The sequence below is a fragment of the Amblyomma mixtum genome, chromosome 3 (assembly GCF_055824585.1).
Source record: "Amblyomma mixtum isolate Tamu chromosome 3, ASM5582458v1, whole genome shotgun sequence".
Taxonomy (NCBI): domain Eukaryota; kingdom Metazoa; phylum Arthropoda; class Arachnida; order Ixodida; family Ixodidae; genus Amblyomma; species Amblyomma mixtum.
The window spans coordinates 118,499,709-118,520,621 of NC_143014.1; the positions used below are offsets into that span (position 1 = coordinate 118,499,709).

Here is a 20,913-nt window from a genome sequence, read left to right on the forward strand (position 1 = left end):
GTGGCATACATAATAGGTTTCTTCTAAATTGACTGAATGCCCTTAATGGCAGTCTTCTTATGCAGGATTCTATACAGTGCAGCCGCTCTCAAGGACCATTGGGATTCACGTTTTACATCTCAGTGGGCTACACGGCTACACGTCATTTACGCCTAAAATAGGGAAGTGTGTTTGGGGCCGTATTACATGTAAGTAGGAGCCTTCAAAATAATAATTAAAAGGATGAGGAAACATTTAAACTGCGACCAGCCATTGCGCTACGACCGAATAATCTCTCCAGTCACGAATGAATAATTATCCAGGAGGGGGGGGGGGAGTAGGAGGGGACAAATTTCTCAGATTTGCATATTTTTGCAATGAAAATTCCAAGATTGCGCAAAAAAAGCTTCCACTCATCCACATGGTTGATTATGCACTTTTTGTGGGGTCCTCATGAGATCGTTACTCAAGATTAGTGTCAGAGTATCATTTAAACTCATTTGACTCATTCCTGTCATAAAAATCTGTTACGTATACAAATTAAACATATTATTGTACGCTTTTGAAGCGCTCGTGTTTGAAAAGCAAGCAGACATAAGAAGCACACTCACCGGAGCCTCACCGGATTTGCCCTAAAATGCGGAGACGTTCATCTTTAAAAATCTTTTTTATTTCATATGCCTTGCAAGCCATTCACGCCACACACATCCCAGCAGTAACCGAAACCGACGCAATACATTTTTCATTTTACAAAGTTCACGCCAGTTGAAGAAGTTAGCGAAAGTGTTTTGAAGAAAATTGTGGTCAGCTAATGAAGTGATCGCATGGTAGAGAACACAGTCATCAGCATATATATGGACGGTTTTTGCGCACCTTCCTGGTGTGATCTTTCGTTTCCCCGTCGCGCACATAGAATGTCGGCGATGTGCCTGCAGCTCTGGCTGGCGTAGCGGACGGCGGGCATAAAATACAGTAGTACAGGCCAGCGCTCTGAATACTAAAAGTCTGAACCGACCCTAAAATTTAATCTGTATTAGTTAATAAACGAATTTCAGACATAATTACAATTTGTTGGCACCTGAGTCTGAAAGATACAAAGACAGCAAATCAACACTTTAATCGGGACAATTTTTCGTGAGTGGCTCGTGCCACTATTTAAGACGTTCCAATACCGGCTTAATGTCCACCGCGGTGGCTCAGTGGTTATCGCGCTCGGCTGCTGACCCAAAAGACGCGGGTTCAATCCCGGCCGCGGCGGTCGAATTTTGATGGAGGCGAAATTCTAGAGGCCCGTGTACTGTGCGATGTCAGGGAACGTTAAAGAACCCCAGGTGGTCGAGACCCGTGTACTGTGCGATGTCAGGGCACGTTAAATAACCCCAGGCGGTCGAAATTTCCGGAGCCTTTCACAACGACGTCCCTCATAGCCCGAATCGCTTTGGAACGTTAAACCCCAATAAACCAATATCGGCTTAATGTAAGCTGGTAATTTGCTGGTTTCAGCCATAGCATCCACATCACTGTCAGCAGACTGGAACAAGATTAAAAATTCACAGGGACACTTAATTTCATAATGTGTTAACGATGCGATAGCATTAGCAGCTGTTGATGTGCGCTGCAGGAAGTGACGTCACTTCTGGCCTGGTGATGTCATTTTGCTCCAGCCACTGGGAATGCTCCGGTGTGGCAACGTCAATTCTCTCCAAACAATGAACGAATTTCATGACCGACGACGAATTTTGTCTCCATGGTGGGGCTCCTATCGAATTAAAAACCGTTAGATACGCCAACCACGTACTTCTTGAAAAGCTTTATAAGATGTAGGGCAACATTTCATTACGCAGGTGTTTCCATAATTCGCCTATCTCTGATCAGGGTTTTCAAGAAGTGCAAATAGAGAGACCTTAGCAGCATTGGCGACACCCAGTGGCGCGTCACCCTGTCTATATAGCTGGCGTCGGCAAATCAGGAGATGAAACCGAAAAGTTGTTCGAGCTTTTGTAAATTACATGATTGGTCGAGGTCCTGCCTATGTATGCTCAGCCGTAATTATTGCCAAAGTCATTGGGCGCGATGTTTCGCAAAGAAGCGCCGTGCTTTGAGAATAAATTGCAAATTGTAGAGTTGAACGTCCCGAAACAAAACTTGGGCTATAGGGACACTTTAGTGGACGGCTGCAAATTAATTTAGACCACCTGGGGTTTTTGACGTTCTGGGGTTCTTTGACGTTGAGGTTCTTTGCCAAGATCGACCCTGCGACCTTGGAATCAGCAGCCGAACGCCAAAGTACAGAGCCACCGCGGCGGATAGATGCTTTGATAATTCAAGGCCTACAGTTTGCTCACGCTAGCTGCACTTCATTGTTAACGAATTGTAATTCAGATCGCAGCTGCGTTTTAAATTCCTCCTCCACCAATCGTCAGAGCTGCTTGCCCGTACTAGCAGCTAAAGACTGTTAGCGATTATTAGTACCCCTCTAAAGCCATTTCAAGGGACTTCCATGGCCTGTTTTTATTCGCGCGGGAAATTAGCTGCATCGCAGAGACAAAGTACTATATGACAATTAATTTGCAAATACAACCTCATCGACACACGCACGTTTGGCTGTGCCCATCCCACACACGATGCACCCTGCCAATTAGTGGCCAGTTTTTTTTTTGTTTTTTTGTACAAAACTGTCGTCTCCGCTGCAGCTGGTTAGAAAGGACGGATCTTACGAACAACAGCTTGACATTATTGATGAGACAATTAGAGCGTGACCATCGCTGGGCTGTTAAAAACGAGACATGGCTCGAAACTCACTACCGCAAACATCCTGCGCGCATCACTCTTGTCAATGTAATGGCTGCTTGTAGCTTAGTATACCTATATATATATGAGCACACGCTCAGAGAATACCGGGCGCCGTGGTGTCTGTGTGAATGAGCCCGATTTCAGCCATTACTGTGCTCTGTACCGTCATAAGTAATAAACATCACGGTGGGCGCTGGTGTGCTATCGGTCAGTGCCAACTCGGACACTTCGAATAGTACGTTTCAGGAGTAGCAGCTTCGTGGTTTCAAAAGAGTATTTTCAAACCCAGAACTGAAAATAGTTGGTGTAGCAGGCGGACTTGTCTTTTGAAATGAAATACTTTCTTGACTAACTTTGATAGCTCTGCAGTTCTATTATGTCTGTGGGGTTTAATACATTCATGCTTTGGCGTTTCTTAATCGGATATTTCGTCCCCTGAGAGATTGCCGGTATCCTGTCTAACCATCCTACCGCCTACCTCTGCTGCGCACTGCGTAATGATAGCTGGGAGATTATCGTTCATAGCTTGAGCATTAAGGTCGTCATCCTCAGTTAAAGGCGATAATCTGTTCGGAAGCGGTATCATGGATTCCTCTACTTTCCCTCTAACTGCTAACTCGTTAATGGGCTTCCTCTTCATAGTTTCTCCCATTCCCTCTTCAAGTCTAGGCTAATTCAAGACCTTACCATTCTGTGGTCGCTACAAAGCACCTTTCCGGGAACTCCACGTACTGCACGATGTCAGGGTGAGCGCTTAGTATGAAGTCTATTTCATTTTTAGTCTAACCATTGGGGCTCTTCCACGACCACTTCCTGTTTTCTCGCTTGCGGAAGAAGGAATTCGTGATCCATAAATTGTTCCTCTCTGCGAACTCTACTAATAAATCCTTCCTGCTATTTCTGGAGCCTTTGCCATAGTCGCCTACTGCCTGGTCTCCAGCCTGCTTCTTTCATATATCTTGGCATTGAAGTCGCCCATCAGTACAGTGCACTGTGTTTTACTTTGTTCATTGCTGATTCCACCTCCTCGTTGAAGCTTTCTGCGATTTGATCATCATGGCTGAATGAAGGCACGTAAGCCTGTACCACCTTGTTTGTGCCTCTTATTAAGCCTACTTGCGATAAATGCTACCCTCTCGTTAATACTATGGAATTCCTCACTGTTGCCAGCTATTTCCCGATTGATGAGAAATCCCACACCTAATTCTCGTCTGTCCGCTAATCCACAATAGCTTATTACGCGACCACCCCTTAGCACTGTATACGCCTCATCTGTCGTCCTAACCTCACTAAGTCCTCTGACATTCCATTTAATACCCGCTAATTCCTCGCACAGCCCTGCTAGTCTGTAGAAGGTAACTGACATAAGGAAGTTTAATATGGATAGATTGGAGCATGCTCTAAAAAACGGAGGTTGCCTAAAGGCGGTGACTAGGCATGGGCAAAAATCAGATGTATGCGTTAAGAGGCAAAGAGGGCAATGCCACTAGCAACGTGGATAAGATAGTTAAAGTCGCCGAAGAGTACTTCTGAACTCTCATTTGGTGACTTCGCATTTTGTGACATGAGTGAAGAAGCACTAGCAACACACTACATTTAAGTCCATCCAGATCAGCAAGTCTTTCCCTGTGAAACATGCCGCAAAGTGTTTACAGATCGTGATATGCTTCACACATATTTGCGTAAGCACATGCAGATTAAAACTGGGGAAAACTCAAGTAAGCAGACTTACCTCTGTAACATCTGTGACACGGAGCTGGAGTCCCTGTCAACCCTCTGTGTTCATGTGCAGTCGCACAACAAGGTTGGTACTGTTGTCTTAAAAGTGCTATCATTTTGTTGTTCACCATGCAAAAGTTGTTTGCATGGTGCAGACAAAAAGGTTATGCTAGAAAAACTAGCCATCCTGTTTTCGCAATGCCTTGCGACGTCGAGAGTACCAGGAGCTTGGAAGAACGCTAACATAATGTTATTGATAAGAAAGGAGATGTCAAGGACTTGAAAAATTACAGACTGATCAGCTTACTGTCCGTTACCTATAAGGTATTTACTAAGGTAATCGCTAATAGAGTCAGGGCAACCTTAGACTTCAATGAACCAAATGAACAAGCAGGCTTTCGCAAAAGAGACTGTACAGTAGACCATGTTCACACTATTAATCAGGTGATAGAGAAATGTTCAGAATATTGACGCCAGCGCTCGTGCAGACGGAAGCGCCTTTCAAGAAGAAGAGGAAGTGTGATTACCAACGTGACAATATAACGAACTCCTATTGTAGATTACGGGAAAGCATTTGATTCCATCGAAACCTCGGCAGTCATGCAGGCATTGTGAATCAGTGTAGAAGAGTCTTATGTAAAAATACTGGAAGATATCTATAACGACTGCGCAGCTGCCATAGTCCTCCATAAAATCAGCAATAAAATTCCAATAAGGAAAGGTGTCAGGCAGGGAGACACGATCTCTCTAATGCTATTCACCGCCTGTTTGCTGGAGGAACTCAGAGGACTGGATTGGGAGCAGCTGAGGGAAAGAGTTAATAGAGAATACCTTAGTAATGTGCGATTCGCTGCTGACATTGTCTAATACACTCAGGAGATGGAATGCAAAGCATGATTATTGACTTAGACAGGCAGAGCAGTACGGTGGGTGTAAAAGTTAACATTCAGAAAACCAAAGTAATGTTCAACAGTATCGCAAGGGAACAGCAGTTCACAATTGATAGCGAGGTGCTGGAAGTGGCAAGAGAATACGTGTACTTAGGGCAGATAGTCCTGATAGGCCTAGAAGGCCTTCTAGAACACTGTAGTTAGGGTGTTTAACCACGTTCGCTGCGTCCGCGATGCTTGTCGGGATGGCACCTCGGCGCAGCTGCCGATTTTCTCGTCCCCCCAGGATGCACACCGGCGTGGTTGATCGAGAATGCTATTTCATTTTTCACCTACGCTTTACAGGCTGCTCCCATTACCATATGCAAGCCTTCAGGCCACAATTCGGACTCTGTACCTTCACCGTATCACCCTACAAGTTACGAATTTCGAAATCGAGCACTATATCTGAATACGATCCGAAACAAAACCCCATTAGGGTGGTGGTGGTGGTGGTGGTGGTGAAAACATTTATTAAGAAGGGACAGGAGATATGTTTGGATCAACCCGCAAGGGACCGATCCTTGCAAGCACTACGTGGAGGTCCCAAGTATGGGACCCCAGTGGCGGTGGCCGCCGCCCGGGCGCGCCCGACTAAGGCTTGTTGGGCCTGTAAGTCGTGGCAGCCGAGCAAGGTCGCCTCCCAGTCCTGCCGGGTTGGGTTGGGGATGGGGGGAATAGCCGGGTTGGAGGGGCAAGTCCATACCATGTGATAGGTGTCCGAAGACACCGCACTACAGTGCGGGCAGCTGCCGCTAAAGGAGGGGTCAAAATGTTTTAGTGCTGCCGGGCACAGCAATGTATTCGTGAGAAGGCGGAGAAGGAGCCGCTCATTCGCCTTCTTGAGGCCTTTACATGGGCAAGAGTAAAGGCGATTACTATCTTGAGAGTAGGCTATCTTTGAAGGTATAGACCGGATCAAAATCGGGTTCCTGATCGGGTGGGGAGGAGAAAACAGCCCGGTGAGAGAGCGCGCGGGCGGCTGCGTCTGCTGCCTCGTTTCCTGCCAACCCCTGATGGCAGCGGTGTGCGGGGTCCGTACCCCGTATGCAATTTTGGTAGATTCGATAGGTTAGGAAAGGAGACCAGCCTTGTTCGACGTTCCGACAGGCCCCTCGCGAGTCGGTGATTATGTATTTTGAATCAGAATGTGACGCCGCGGGAGCGATTGGGAGTGAGGGCCGGAGGAGTCCACGTAGCATACACCTGTTTTGTTGCATAATGTCGGTCTAGGGCTTCCTCTCGGGCCAGGCGCCGACCATTATGGCGGCCGCCGCGGTCGGGTTCGAACCCGGGCACTCCGGCTCGGTAGACGAGTGCCTTAACCACTGAGCCACCGCGGCGGGTTCATGTACTTCCGTGACCGCGTTTATGCCATGAACAACCTTGGGAAGTTCATCTTAAATAGTTCATCTTAAGATCTTAAATCTTAAATAGCGTGTCAAAATGGTAATCTTTAGTAATCTCCAAATTTTCATGCAACAAATTTTGGTTAAATCAGAGAGTCAAATGTTAGTGCATGGGCTGAATGCAGTTTAGCAAACGGTGCGATCAAACATCTTTGGTCGGAACTGCTCTTAAGGCAGTTCTATGGCCAATGCTGCATCTTCAAATGGCTCATGCAGCCATCTGCAGTTTGTTTTCCTCCAGTTTTTTTTTTTCTGAGATGCTGTTTATCATAGCCGAAAGACGTTTTGTGCACCACCCCTGTTTCCACTTCAAGGAGTCCGACTGCCGAGCTCAGAGGAAACTGCACATTGGGCGCGAATCACCATTATAGATAGAGCTAATTGCTTGCGTTATGAAATTCTTAGGCATGTAAAGAGTGAGCTTGTGATGAAATGCATGCTTATTCATTCATAGACGACTACAATAAGAAATGTGTACGCACATACAACGAAACAAAAACCGAAACCGAAACTGATTTGCCGGAAATGCGTCACGAACTTGTTTGGTCATGCGCGCTGCATTCCCATCAACTTCCTTTTTTCCACCAAGACTCCACGGAGCCGCCAGCGGCAGGCCAAATCTTACAACTCGATTCGTTCAAAAACGTTGCTTTTCTTTGGATTTGTGGCAGCCAAAGGAGAGCTCGGCCCCTTAAGACTCCCGTAACAATTAGTGAAGTTCAACGAGTGGTACAGAACGCTTGAAATGAAAATCTGGACATCAGAACACACATTCAAGTAAGTGCGCGCCAGCTTCGACCTTGGCGTCTGATGCAACTTGTTTTGCCCGACAAATTACAGTGTTCGTTCTTCATCATAACCTGCACTCGTCATGAATAGTGGCATGACATGAGCTTAGTATCCAGCGTTAAAACAAATGTTCCTTGCCAGTTAGCAAATAGATGCTGCCATCGATTAGCAGCCCATTCAAACTTCCTTGCGGAGGCAGTGCCGTTTTCATTGGACATGGGGTTACTCTTTTACTTTGTAGAGACTAGTTGTGATATACGTGTTCAGAATTGTGGTCTCCGGAGCTAGTTTTTATAGTATGAAACGCTGAACATTAAAGGTTGGAGTTCCAACGATGGATGCCTGTAAATGTTTATATTGCGCGTTGGATATTCGATTTCCTGTTGACACGAGTGTTCTAGTAGTCCTGCTGGATAGGTTCGCTCAAGGTGGACTTCATTTAATGTATGTTTCAGCGCTCCGGGTGTAATTTATTATCTTGGTGTCCTACTAGTGCCTCTCCAAGAGGTAAGGGGCCTTTGCACTGTAGTACATACGTCAGTACTTTCCGCCATAGCGTGACGTCACGGTCTTGTTGATAACGCTGGAAATGTTCCGCTTGCTCGACTGTGCAGCTTTTGGTTTGACGACTGCCTCTCTCATCCTGAGAGCTTGTAATCGCGCGTCTTGGTAACCGCCGCTGCGTATCTAAGCTGTGACTTATTTCTGTGAGGGTGGTTTTTGCCTTATATGTTAATTGCACTAACTTCCTCAGTTGATAAAATTTCGTGTATATTGCGCTATTTGCGGGTGAGATGGTTGTGGGTTAAAGGCAGGATGCGGTATTTTGATCTTGGTCATAAAATATTTGTTTTTATATTGAAATCAGCTGTTACCCTAATCGCTGGAATAACTTGCCCATCAAGAATAATAAAATATGGAAGCAAATTAGTAGTAATATGACTTAGAATTCAACATTACATTAGATCTTTTTTATTATATCACACACGGTGTAAAAATGCGTTTGGAACGTTTGTGCCTTTTATTTCTTTCATTTTCGAAATGTTTGTACATCTCTAACCTGCATGCACAATGGGCCTTGAGCAATGTCTCAATGGAAGCCTCTGAGGGAAATTTACCGCTTGAATTAATTTGGAGCAGATGGGTGTTTTCACTTGTTGCCCTGAGTGGATGTGACTGCCATGGCCAATTATCAAACCCTCAGCCTTATGGCCAGCAGCAGAAACATCTTAGTCACTGAGAAATTGCAGCATATGACAGTATGCGAGGGCTGTGTGAAGTTAAACGTTGCATAGTTTTAATACAGGCTACTTGTTTAACTATCATCTGTGTGCTGTTGAAGTGACCAGTTTTAAAGCGTTCATGTTTGTGTCATGGCTACTTGCGCTTTGCATGCCAACACATTGTTGCTTCTTATTTTGCCACCCAGGAAAGCTGCAAGTAAAAATATCCTTTATTATGTCCAAGCATAGGCCGGCACACTCACTCACGAGTCCACTCATATCGTCTCACTCACACTCACGTATGTGAGTGTGAGTGAGGAGTTGTGAGTGTGAGTGAGTGGATGTGAGCGTGAGTGGATGCGAGTATGGATGGTCATGAGTGTGAGTGGACATGAATGTGAGTGCGAGTAAGTAGATGTGAGTGGTCGTGAGTGTGATGAGTGGATGTGTGGGGGTAGAGATGAGTGGCGAGTGGACATCAGTAGTGAGTGGGTGTGAATGGCAGAGGAATAACTTTTCTTAGCATGCTCTGATTTTAACAATTCTAGCTGCACTGATATCTGGACAGCTTGAGGAATCCTTTTATCCGGATACTACGATTTCCCCTGAGAACTTCTGGTTTGGTTTGGTTTATGGGGTTTAATGTCCCAAAGCGACTCAGGCTATGAGAGACGCCGTAGTGAAGGGCTCCGGAAATTTCGACCACCTGGGGTTCTTTAACGTGCACTGACATCGCACAGTACACGGGCCTCTAGAATTTCTCCTCCAAAGAAATTCAACCGCCGCGGCCGGGATCGAACCTGCGTCTTTCGGGTCAGCAGCTGAGCACCATAACCACTGAGCCACCGCGGCGGCCCTGAGAACTTCTGTATAGGGATTTATCCCAGTAACGAGCCGCCACAGTGGCTAAGTTGTTATGGCACTGGGCTTGTGACCAGAAAAACTCGGGTTCGATCCCGACCGCGGCGGTCGAATTTCCGATGGAGGTGAAATCCTAGAGGCCCGTGTACTGTGCGATGTCAGTGCACATTAAAGAACCTCAGATGGTCGAAATTTCAGGTGCACTTCACTACGGCATCCCTCATAGTCTGAGTCGCTTTAGGATGTTAAACCCCCATAAACTAAACTAGTCTCAGTAACATCCTACCGTTTCAGTGGTGCATGTGCTTCGAAATGGCTCACAAGTTAGCTGCATACGCGTTCTTCCGCGAAAGACGTTGGAGAAAAATTAAATGCAATGTTAGCACCCCCTATTACCACGTGGATGCGCACGTGGTCTCTGCACGCACCGGCCTCAGGCGAGAACAACACCATGCTGGTTTGTAAAGCCTCCTTCAGGCAGGGATTATGTGCAGTGCAGAAAACGTACTGCACGGCAGGCATGTCCACAGATCGGTCACACATAGTAAGCTTAGGAGGTTTTGTAAATGGATTGATATTGACCACTCCCCCTAGCAACGCTTCTACATGGGAAAAATCTGTACTTGCAGCCCATTTCAGCCATTTCCCAGAGCCTGGCCGGCTCACCACCACATCTTTGAAACTCGGGCTATGCCGGAAGAGCCACGAGCGCAGTCAGCCGTGGCAGTAAATCTCTCATCCCCTCCGTTGTCAACAAACAAGGAAAAAGCGAGTGAATATGAATGACAGTGAGTGGACATGAGCGTGAGTGGTTGTGATTGCTAGTGAGTGTGCGAGTGGTTGAGAGTGCGAGTGGTCATGAGTGCGAGAGTGAGTGAGTGGTTCTAAGTGCGAGTGGACATGAGTGTGAGTGAGTGCGAGTGGCCGCGAGTGTGTGATTGAGTGAACTCTCATGGTGCCGATTTATGTGTCCAAGGGAGAGTATCAAGTAATATGTGCTATTATTGTTTTAGTTTTATTGTTAATACTCTCTTAGTTACAAAGGCTTCTTTAACAGCTTTTTCTGAAGTCATCTGGGAAAGGCGTTATCATTTTCATGGGGAATTTCTTATGCATTACACAGCCATCCATGGGAGACTGTGGCCCAAGCTGCATGGCGGAAGTACCCCAACCCAATGAACCCTGCTGTTGTCGGCATTGATGTTGTGGACAGAAAGGTGCACAATGGTGTCCTCAAGAGCCATCGTCTGATCAGCACTGCATGGGGACTTCCAACATGGGCGCAGAGAGTAAGCAGTCCTTAATGTGTGTGCCATTGCTGCAGGTATATTTGAATATGTCAGTTTAGCTGCAACTGCATGAAAGGTGAGCCAGACCCTGTAGCAATAATACATGTAGCAGGGTGAGGCTTATCCTGAAAAATGCCAAAGGTAACCATGAATTTTGTCTGTGTCACTATTGTGTCCTATCTATTTGCTGTTTTATGTAGGCTAGTATAAACGCACTGGCTCAGCAAGATACCTTAGTGACTGTTTTTTTTTTTTGGCTGTGCTCAAAATTGTCTTGGCAGCGATTAAATTTCTGCACCGAATGCACCAATTTGTTACAAGGGCTAACTTCTGCACTTGCTCATGCCATTTTTGGAGAAAACTGTTGGGGCATGAAAAACAAAATTCTGGCAATGTTAGCACTTCCTGTATGTTCCAAGGGATAGTTCAGTCACAGGTGACGGCATGAACGAAAGGTGCTGCAAGGGTTAACAGCACCAGACATAACGTGCACACCCACCACTGCTTCTTTGCTGCTAACATGGAACAAGAACATGTATGAGAGGAAACTGGTATGGGCACGCTCAGGCTGCCTGGTAAAGTCTACAAAAATGTAGGTGCCGACATATGTGGCTGTAATGGCAGTGAATTGATGTATATTGTGCAGGTGGTAAGCACTAAGCGAACGAGAAAAATTGAGCAGAGGGTGCTTGCTTCATCAGTAATTTTGTGAGGAGATCACCTAAGCACTCATTTTAGTGGGTGTCCTTCTCCTTGGCAATTTTGAACTGGCAAAACAAAATCATGGTGCCCTCCTCGTTGGTACTTTCGAGCCACCATGAAAGTGATCATCTATGTATAACACATCGGTGATGATGACAGTTGTTCACATGGTTGCCTTTCAAGCTCATGGTATAACCAAGGAGAGAAAGCATGTGGCAATTTGGCTGAGCAGTCAAAGCAATAGCATTTCTTCTTCTCTTGCTGGCGTTTTCTTCTCTGGCTGCCAAATGCTACCAGCATGCTTCTAGGCATGTGACACCTTCTGGTTGTTGACAAAAGTGAGATTACCTATTTTTAATGTTGTTGCTTTGTGGCTGCCGTGCCCTATTAGTCAGCATCGGCAGTCTGCTGGTGTTAAAGTCCATGCGGGTTAGAAGAAGGTAGCCCACCACTCAAACAAGTTTGAAGTGCTCTGCAGCAGGGAGCAACTGAGGCAATCATACAGCCGTGAGGTGTTGTGACAAGAGGGGCTCTGTGTGTGTGTGCGAGTGCTTGGAAGTTGGCATGCCCCACTGGTAAATGCATGTTCCTTGTAGACAAAGCAATGTGAGCCCCGTCTTTGTGGCAAGGAGAGGAAAATGAGTGAATGTAGTTGGCAGTAAGCCATAGGTTCACAACTGACAGAGCATATTGTCTTGGCGGTAGCAATGGTAGCAGAGATTATAGCAGTAGTTGTGTGTCATAATAGTAATCATAATAGCTGAGGCGGCACTTTCTGTAGAGTAGTCGTTGCAACAGTACTGTAGCACATGTTCATGTCTTGTAGGCTAAAGGCTACGAGGAGTTTTTTTGTTTGGTATTTTGTGTGTGCTTGGCGGAAATATTATAGCACCCAGCTTTGGAATTTCATGTGCAACTTTTACTACGTTATGTGTTATGTTATGGGTGTTGCTTACTCACCAGTGAAAGGTATATTTAGTACTCACTGAATGTGCCTAAAAGGGCTTATAGCCACTGAGCTGCGCAGGTCGCAGCTCAACAATTGCTGCTTGTCATCAGATAGACCTGCATTCTATGAAGAGTGGTTTGCAGATGCAGTTTCTTCTGACACCTGAATAGTGAAACAGGCACTGCTTTTTGATATATATTAGTCACATATTGTTTTGTCATGAATTGGTACTAGCTTGCATGAGATAGCTCTTGTTCATTGTTCTTCATTGTTCTTGTATTGTGTGATGGGATCAGAAGGTCAGGTTTCGTGGGTCAGGATCAGGAGGCCAATGCTGGAGGTGCTACAGTGTAGACCGTTTATAACATTTGTCACAGGGGCTGCAAAAGTCCGTACTTTAAGTGGTACCGCACTGTAACTAAAACGTTTTTTTTTTTCATGTCAAAGTACATGCCAGATGGGTAGCTTCCCTTCCAAAAATGCTGTATTTGTCACTGAACAAAAACCAACCCACTAAGCCTGCTGCACACTTGGATTAGGCTTAATGTACTGCTCGCCACGCGACCGCCTTCACAGAACTGGGCCTGCACTCATAACGCCATTTTTTGAGGCACCATCAGTCGCCACGTATTTTTTTGTTCGTTTAGCGGAGTAAGCGGCAGTGCGTCTCAGAAGCCCCCGGTGCCACGCAGGAAGTGCACTTGCAGTTCTGCGAGGTCACTGAGCGGATTTCAAAACCTCATTATAATAGGTATTTCGCTTCATGCAACCACATATTAAGCACTATGACTTTACGTTGAGTAGTATGGGAGGCAGACCAGTGGCCAGCAAGAACCGCATTATATCTGGTCTTGCATTGTAAGTGGTTGCTTTATAAGTGGTCTCCACTGTATAAAGATAGGGAAGTGTTTTCCTAGTGTCAGTCCTTCTGTTTGACAGATTTCCTTGGGTGGTGCAGCAGTTCACTAAATATAGGACAACCGAAATAAACTTTGTGTTCATGCCATGTTAAATGTTTGCAAATTGCATATATAAAGGGACAGGTTTTCCCAGCATGGATTCTTACATGCAGTCTTTTGCAGTGGTGGCACAGTACATGTTTTAAACAATTTGTAATAACCTGTGTGCAGATACTGGGCGCCGATCGAACCTGCTATGCTAGCGAGCACTCCGTGGTGGATCCCGCAAGACGTACCATGACTATGATGTCGAGAAACGTGAGTGTGGTCATTTGCATTTTGTGCACATGACTGCAACGTTCGGGTTTGTTACAGGAGTGCGCCCCAGTGGGCACCCTCTCAAGTGAAGTGCTTGAAGGAACACTAAGGGCTATTGCTCATTGATTTTAATCATTGCCTTATCATGAAATTGTAGTTATGCCCATTTCAGCAATAGAGTTAAACCTGGATATAACGAACCTTCATATAGCGAATTCCTTGATATTTTGAAGTTTCTCAGTTCCCCCCTTTAAAGCGCGCGCATATTTGAGACCTCCATGTAACGAAGGCGTTGCGGTGATTGACCTTGCTATAACAAACTGGCTACACCATCTTTATGTTAGCTAGCGCCGAGTTTATCGAAAGTTGGCAGAACCCTGCAAAAGTTTCGTGACGATAAAGCACGAACTAACACGAGAGGAACGCTGATCTCAATGAGCGACTGTAGTTGACAACGCGCCGCGCTCCAGCGCTGTTAATGCACATGGTAATGCCACATGGTTAGTTCATGCTCAAAAGCGGCGAAAAATAAGAGGGGGTAGCAAAAAAAGAAATGACACCAGAAGTGCACGGCCATCACCGCCACGCGGTTGCTCGCATGATTCTAGCGCGATTCATTTTCTAGCCGATTTGCCGATTCATTCTAGGCCGAAGTTCATTTTGAAAAAATAAAATGAAAAGATAATAGAGCAGAGATGTTCCTAGGGTTTTCAATCTTAATGTTGAGCAGCATCTATGTCATCATTACTGTACTGTTACTGTTCTGTTGGACAAAGATGTAAATTCTAATGCAACAGTATTAAGGGTCACATTCAGCGACAACCACGGAGTCGTTGCCGTGTTGAGAAAAGCAGATGGCCCACTTGCCACCTAGGTCATGTGATCTTGTGATATCACAACCTGCCCACTGGATTGTGAGCAAACTGCCCACCATGGCAGCTGGCAGTTAAATTTATGATTGGTCGAGAGAGGTTGCTCGGGATGAGCTACCTGGGTCTTACAAGGACTCCCCGTGATCTATGAATGTGAAGCAGAAAATGACAAATTCTGCATATATGGGCATGTAGGCGGAACCTAGGCGACAGAGATGGAGTACTTGAGCTGGAGGTATGTCTAATTCTATCACATTTTACTTTTAAGGGTAGGTTAAGCGTTATGTGATATTGAAAAAAAAAAAAAACAGTGTTCATGTCTGCAAAGTGATACATAAAGAGGACCTCAGGCTGCTGAAGGGACCTATTAACGGTACCACATCATACTCCTAAAGCAGAGTTTAAAGGGTCCTTGGGAAGGGTGTTTGAGGTTGGCTATAATGCGCTTGCATTATGTAGAGTACAGGCCACCAAGCACATGACCTCAAAAGCGAGCCTATCGTTTGCAATACATTTTTAAAAATTTGCGCTTCCACGCCTCGAGGCGACCAGCGGTGCTGGTCTTTCACCCGAATCTGCGCGCAACGCATCATGCAGCGCTTGTTACGTCAGCAGCGGAGGGCTGTCATTGGTTGGGGAACTCCCGCGCGCGTCGGCAGCCGGTGGAGGTGCTGGGTGGGTGGGGCCGGCAGAGGAGCGCCGACATTTCAATGAGCAAAAGTAACGAGAGGAGAGAGAAAGGCGCGAAAACACGGAAACTCAAATTTTAACTGAAGATAAATAACTCAGCTTCCACAAAATGCAGGAGAAAAATTATTGCTGCAGGATATTTGTGAAGCGGCGTCTTTTTACGTCCAAGGCATAGCACGACAATATGGAGACCCCCTTTAAGTGTCCCCTTAGGTTTTTTGTAATTTGAATGTAAACAAGGTGGATAACGGGCGCTGACTTACATAGGCCCATTGATGCCACAGCTTAAGTTTGGCATCATTGCATATTAGAAACCAGTCAGGCCATTCTTAACCTGTTCTCATCAAAACCCTCCCATTTTTGTGCAAACATCTGTGGTGTTTCATTTGTGCTTTATGTTTTCATTGTAATGCATGCAGTGGAGCATTTCCTTCTGAGGCTGTTTTAAAATGCATGCGCCTCAAGTGTACTGTGATGCAGAGAGATGAGAGCTAATAACATTCCAAGAATCACAGGTGAAAGTAAGTTTAGCTTCAGACGAATGCCTGCATTGACTGGCCTCAAATGTAGGCTCTGGTTTTAGGCTAAGCTTTCTTTCCCTGTACCCTGTGCAGTTTAGAGTAGAGCAGATAGCTTCAAGACTTGTGTGCTTGTTCTTTGTTATTCATAGTGATTGTAGTCATATGTACAGGGTCGTCCACTCTTGAGATGAACATGCGAGCATGTGGCTTTGCTGTTTGGAGCACCAGTGCGTCCGACCCAGCCGCAGATGGACCTTGAGGTGGCACTTTGTTTCGTCTGCCACTTCACTTTTATGTTCAGCCCTGACGGTTACACTGGTGCTTTGAATAGCGTCACCACGTGCTTGCATGTTCGCATGTTTCAAAAAGGCTATATTTTTATTTCTTTTTTAATAATTTTATTCAACAGGGTATCACTTTTAACATCATCCAAAGAACTATAAACTCAACTCCTGGTCATTTAATTTGTTTAGTGCAGTCGAATAATTGGGCCGCTCAAAATTTTTGCTCTTGTTTGGCTTGGAAAACTACTTAATGCTCTCAGTTTTTTTCTTTTCAAGTCAAGAAGCTTTTTTGAACAAATTATTATTTTGTGCTGAAGCATTCAAGCTTGTGACTGAAAAGCATGAGCATCATGTTTGAGCCAGCTGCACGCGACACCACTGCAACCCTTTTGCGTTTGTGCTGTCTATTCCTCTTTGTTCTTTTTGCTGTTGTTGCTCTCGAGTGTTCTTTCACCACCCTGGATAAATCACTCCAAGCCACAAAGTGTACCTTGTTTGTCATGTTTTGATTGTTGTCTCTCAGAAACAATTTATTAATTTCAACCAATGAACTTGTCGTATGGAGTGCACATCAACTTACTCAATCACTGCGTTGTGTTGGCATGAACACCTGAGCAAAATAATACACTCCTACGCATGCGTGGCAGAGTACCCACAATTGCGTGCAGAGGTTGGCAAGCCTTTTCTGGCCACTATTTCATGCTTGTGCCCTCCTCCGTTTCACGCTACTACGTGTGTTGGTTAAGAGATGGCTGTTAGGTTCTTTCAGACATTGCGCAGCTACCATGGCTGCGGCCAGTCAGCCGCGTCGCTCCGGCGGGTGAAGAAGCTCCGCCACCCCCCACCCGTGGGGAATTCTCACGCGCGTCAGTGGTGGGGCTGGCGGAGGAGCGCGGACCTTTCAGCACGCAAAAAAGTGACGAGAAAAGAGGGAAAGATGCTAAGACACAGAAATTCAAATTTTGACGACAGACAGCTTGGCTCGTACAAAGCGCATTAAAAAATTATTGCTGGAGGATATTTGTGGAGCAGTGTCCTTTAACAGGCATACTGCAACTTTATTGAGAGCCCCTTCAAAAATAGAGCAAAACCTCGTTAATTCAGCCCTTGCTAATTTGGACTACCGCCACTGGCCCGCCAAATGGTCATGTAAATCTATGGAAGCTTGTTTATTTGGCCGTCGCAGGGCTTACATCGGCTAATTCGAATGGGCCCCCGAAGGGGTGCCGTGTCATCAGTATATGACGTGTTTGACAGGGGATCATCCAGATATTCGTCCACAGGCCTGTTTGGCATATTGCGCTGTCTCCCGCGCCCCTCTGATGTGCGAGCAAAGGCAGGCGTGTTGGTCGCCTGATTCCTGTCGATAAACCGAGAGCATCCGGCTGCAAAGTTTTCATTTTCAAAACTTTGCCGCTAGCCTGCGGCGATGGCGGCTGCCTGCTGCGCATATTAGCGAGCCAGCCAAGCCGCGCACTGTTTGGTACACTGATTGCCTTGTTGCTGATCTTTTCTTGTTTGTTTTTCAAAGGCGTCTTGCCGTTCCGGCACCAATGCACGCTTTCCTCGGTTCCGTCTGCAGTGTATTTCCATTCTTCCAGTGCGCCGAAACTCTGCGCTCGTCACGTGCTGTTCGCCGTTTGTGCGGTGAAGCCTCTAAGCATGCGATACTGCATGCGAAGAAGGTCCAGCGCTACTGTTTTGGACTCTGAAAGTAGCCATGGAGACCCTTATCATTGTGGAGTAGCTCTGCTTCCGCCACTCCCGATAGCATACTCGAATTAAAACATTTGACGGAACTGCAAGAAATCACTGTTGTTGCGTAGTTTTAATCTTAGAAGGAAATAACAATAGCCCAGGTTTCCACCAAATAAATTTCACTTTCACACGTATGGTTTTTGGTAGTTTTGAGGGGCCATACAATAATTCGGATTTTTTTTTCTACTCCCTTGAAGTGCAAATTAATGAGGTTTTAATGTAGTCATCATTCTTAGTGCCAAACCCTAGATGATGAGTAACAGGATGGCTACCCTATTTTCTTAACAAAGCTCTGTTTGGGGTAAATATGCATATTTGACATCATTGAGAGATAAAAAGGTAATCTGAAAGTATAAATTCATATTGTATTGTTATTTATAATTTCTTGGAGGTTACATTGCATATAAAACATCCGTGGTTGCCCAGCGGGCTTCTTTTAGAATTCGTCTGCCTTTTCTGGTTATGGCTCTGTAGAGAGCACTGTTGACTTGGCCTCATAGACCAATTACAACCAGTGCTTAAAGTAGCATTGCAACAGTGGTTGGACTGAATTTACAGCTTGAACTCAAGAGCTAGATAGAGGGTACAGCTTTCAGAAACTCCCGTTATTGTGTGTTGTCTGTTTGATGGTATCATGCATCAAAATGTATTTGCAAACATTTCACCACCACTGTCACCATCAGTTAGTCAAGAACTTGCTTTGTGTGGGAATTGATGAGTCATTTAAATATGCTAACACTGCCCTCAGTCAGGCATATGGACTTTGGGGGAAAGGCAACTTCGCGCCGACTTTGGGCCTTCTAGGCAAAGCATGTGGCATGCACTGGCGAATAGTTGCTACAAACGTGGAAAGATGGAAAAAAGGTGATGCAGGCTGTTGAGAAAGAAAAGAACACAGTGAAAGAGCCATGAAGAGTAAGGAAGGCAAAAAAAAGAAAAGACTGAACTGGCGCAATACTTGGCAGTCTGAAACACGAAGCAAGAAGTGACAGCACAGTGGCTGCTGCTACGTGAAAGATGTCCCGCGGAATATTGTAAAGTTTTGGTTCTCAATTTGCAGAGCTTAAAATTTTCTACCACAGAAAATTAAAGGCTTCAGGCATGCATAGGAGGGCATGTATTCATTCCTGATGTTGATCGTTGGCTGTTATTGGCTGCAATCCCCTGAAAAATGCTGTTGGCCAAAGGGTGCAACTACATTGTTTCTTTATGAAGGACTCAGTATTCCTCTCCAGACCATTCTTTAAAAGCTTTAGTATCCCTGTTCAGATCAACCAGTGAAATTCACCGTAGTGAGACTATATTGCAGTTTTGTTATAGTTTCCTTGTAAGTCATTGGAAGGCAACATCTGGTTGATGGTATTGTGATTGTATCTGTCCAGATTTATTTTTTATATTTCATGTTGACTATAGGCACCTCATTTTAGTTGCATGCTTTCTTCTTTGTAATGATGCATAAGACAGTGGAATACATGGACCTCAGTGTATTATTTGCCTACGACTGCTAAATAATTTTTATTCAATTTCTTCTCTTGTGCTGTTTCGGTTTCAGTTTCATCAGCCGAATGATGGCTTTGACAAATTGAGTGTTTAGTCACGTTAGGCATAAAAAAAAACTGCAATATAAACGCTGATATATCGTTTTTTTGCTATTCTAACTCTTGAAGCAGTCTTGTAGTGAATTGAAACTACGTACCTGCAATTATACTGCAATTTTTTTCATGCCTCACGTGACCTAAACGTTAATTACATGTCACAGCCATTGTTCAGGTGCTGAAACTAAAGCCGAAACAGCATCAAAAAGAAAGTAAATTAAAAAATTATTTAGGGGCAATAGGGGAATGCCATGGGATGATACATGTATGCTAATGTCTTAACGCATTATTTGAAAAGACCAAACACGAAAGCAAAAATTTGATACCTATGGTTTGTTTAGATGTTGTGGCACAGTTTTGCTTGCATGTTGTTTTCAATGCTGCTATCTTAAATTTCTTCCAGTTGACCTTCTGTAACGAGATTTCTATAGTGGAGAAGCTCACCTACACAGAACATCCGCAGCAAAAGGGCAGGTGAGCGTAAATTACTACTTCGTGGTGTCTGGAATTTCGTTTGAACGAGGTTTAGTGCTACATGTTTCTGCTTTGTAACTGATCATGTGAATCTGTGCACTTGAGCTAAATTCAAATAAATCTTGATCTTGTTTTGTTGGAACAGGGGGAGGTGGTGATGAATAACTTGAGACAATAATTCAGTGTTTCAGTATGGTCAGAAACAACTAACCATATTGAAATATTGAAGTGTGTCAAATTGTTGCAAGAACGAGGCTCACTCAGATACTATGATATATAGTAGTGGCCACTGCTAGGCGGGAGCTGTGTTAAAAGTAGAAGCGCACATGGCATGCAGTGCATGCCAAACACCTTGCATAAAGCTAAAGTAGGGTTTCATGTCGTCATCACTTCCTTGCCTGCTGGCAGCCAAACTGTGAAAGGTACTCATATTTTAACAAATGTACTACTAATTTCTAATTTGGTGTCAGCTTACTTAAGTGGGCTAATTCCTAATGAAATTTAGTAGGGGGTCCTGAGCATTTGTCATTATCAGTATGCTCACAGCATTATAGCAGTTGGTCAGCACTACTTGCATACAGTGTTTGCCACACGCACTTGCCTGCTGGTTACTGATACAAGCTGCTGTCATGGCAGGAGCCCTGTCATCGTGTGCATCAGCTGCTGCACATGTGTATTTTTTCTTTATCTGTGCTGTTTGATGTTTTGCAAGCATGAGACAAGGACCACGAACAAATTTGCTCTGGACAGGATTACAGATTCAAAATCATGTGAGGGTTTACTTTAAAAGCATGCAGAGTCTGGTAACAGAACATAGCTACTATTTCTTGTAGTACTTCTGGAGATGAAGAAAGAGCTGC

At 45.0% G+C, this 20,913-nt stretch overlaps 1 protein-coding gene across 1 annotated transcript in view; it reads left to right on the plus strand.

Moving 5' to 3' along the window:
* The first annotated feature begins 7,406 nt into the window (after nucleotides 1–7,406).
* The window catches only part of slmo (PRELI domain containing slowmo), a 31,001-nt gene continuing 17,494 nt past the window's right edge, over nucleotides 7,407–20,913 (plus strand). The window contains exons 1-4 of the mRNA XM_089580902.1: nucleotides 7,407–7,606; nucleotides 10,826–10,991; nucleotides 13,773–13,859; nucleotides 19,983–20,053. Of these exons, the coding sequence (XP_089437028.1) occupies nucleotides 7,575–7,606; nucleotides 10,826–10,991; nucleotides 13,773–13,859; nucleotides 19,983–20,053 (356 nt within the window). The 5' untranslated portion in view covers nucleotides 7,407–7,574. The remainder of the gene's footprint in view (nucleotides 7,607–10,825; nucleotides 10,992–13,772; nucleotides 13,860–19,982; nucleotides 20,054–20,913) is intronic.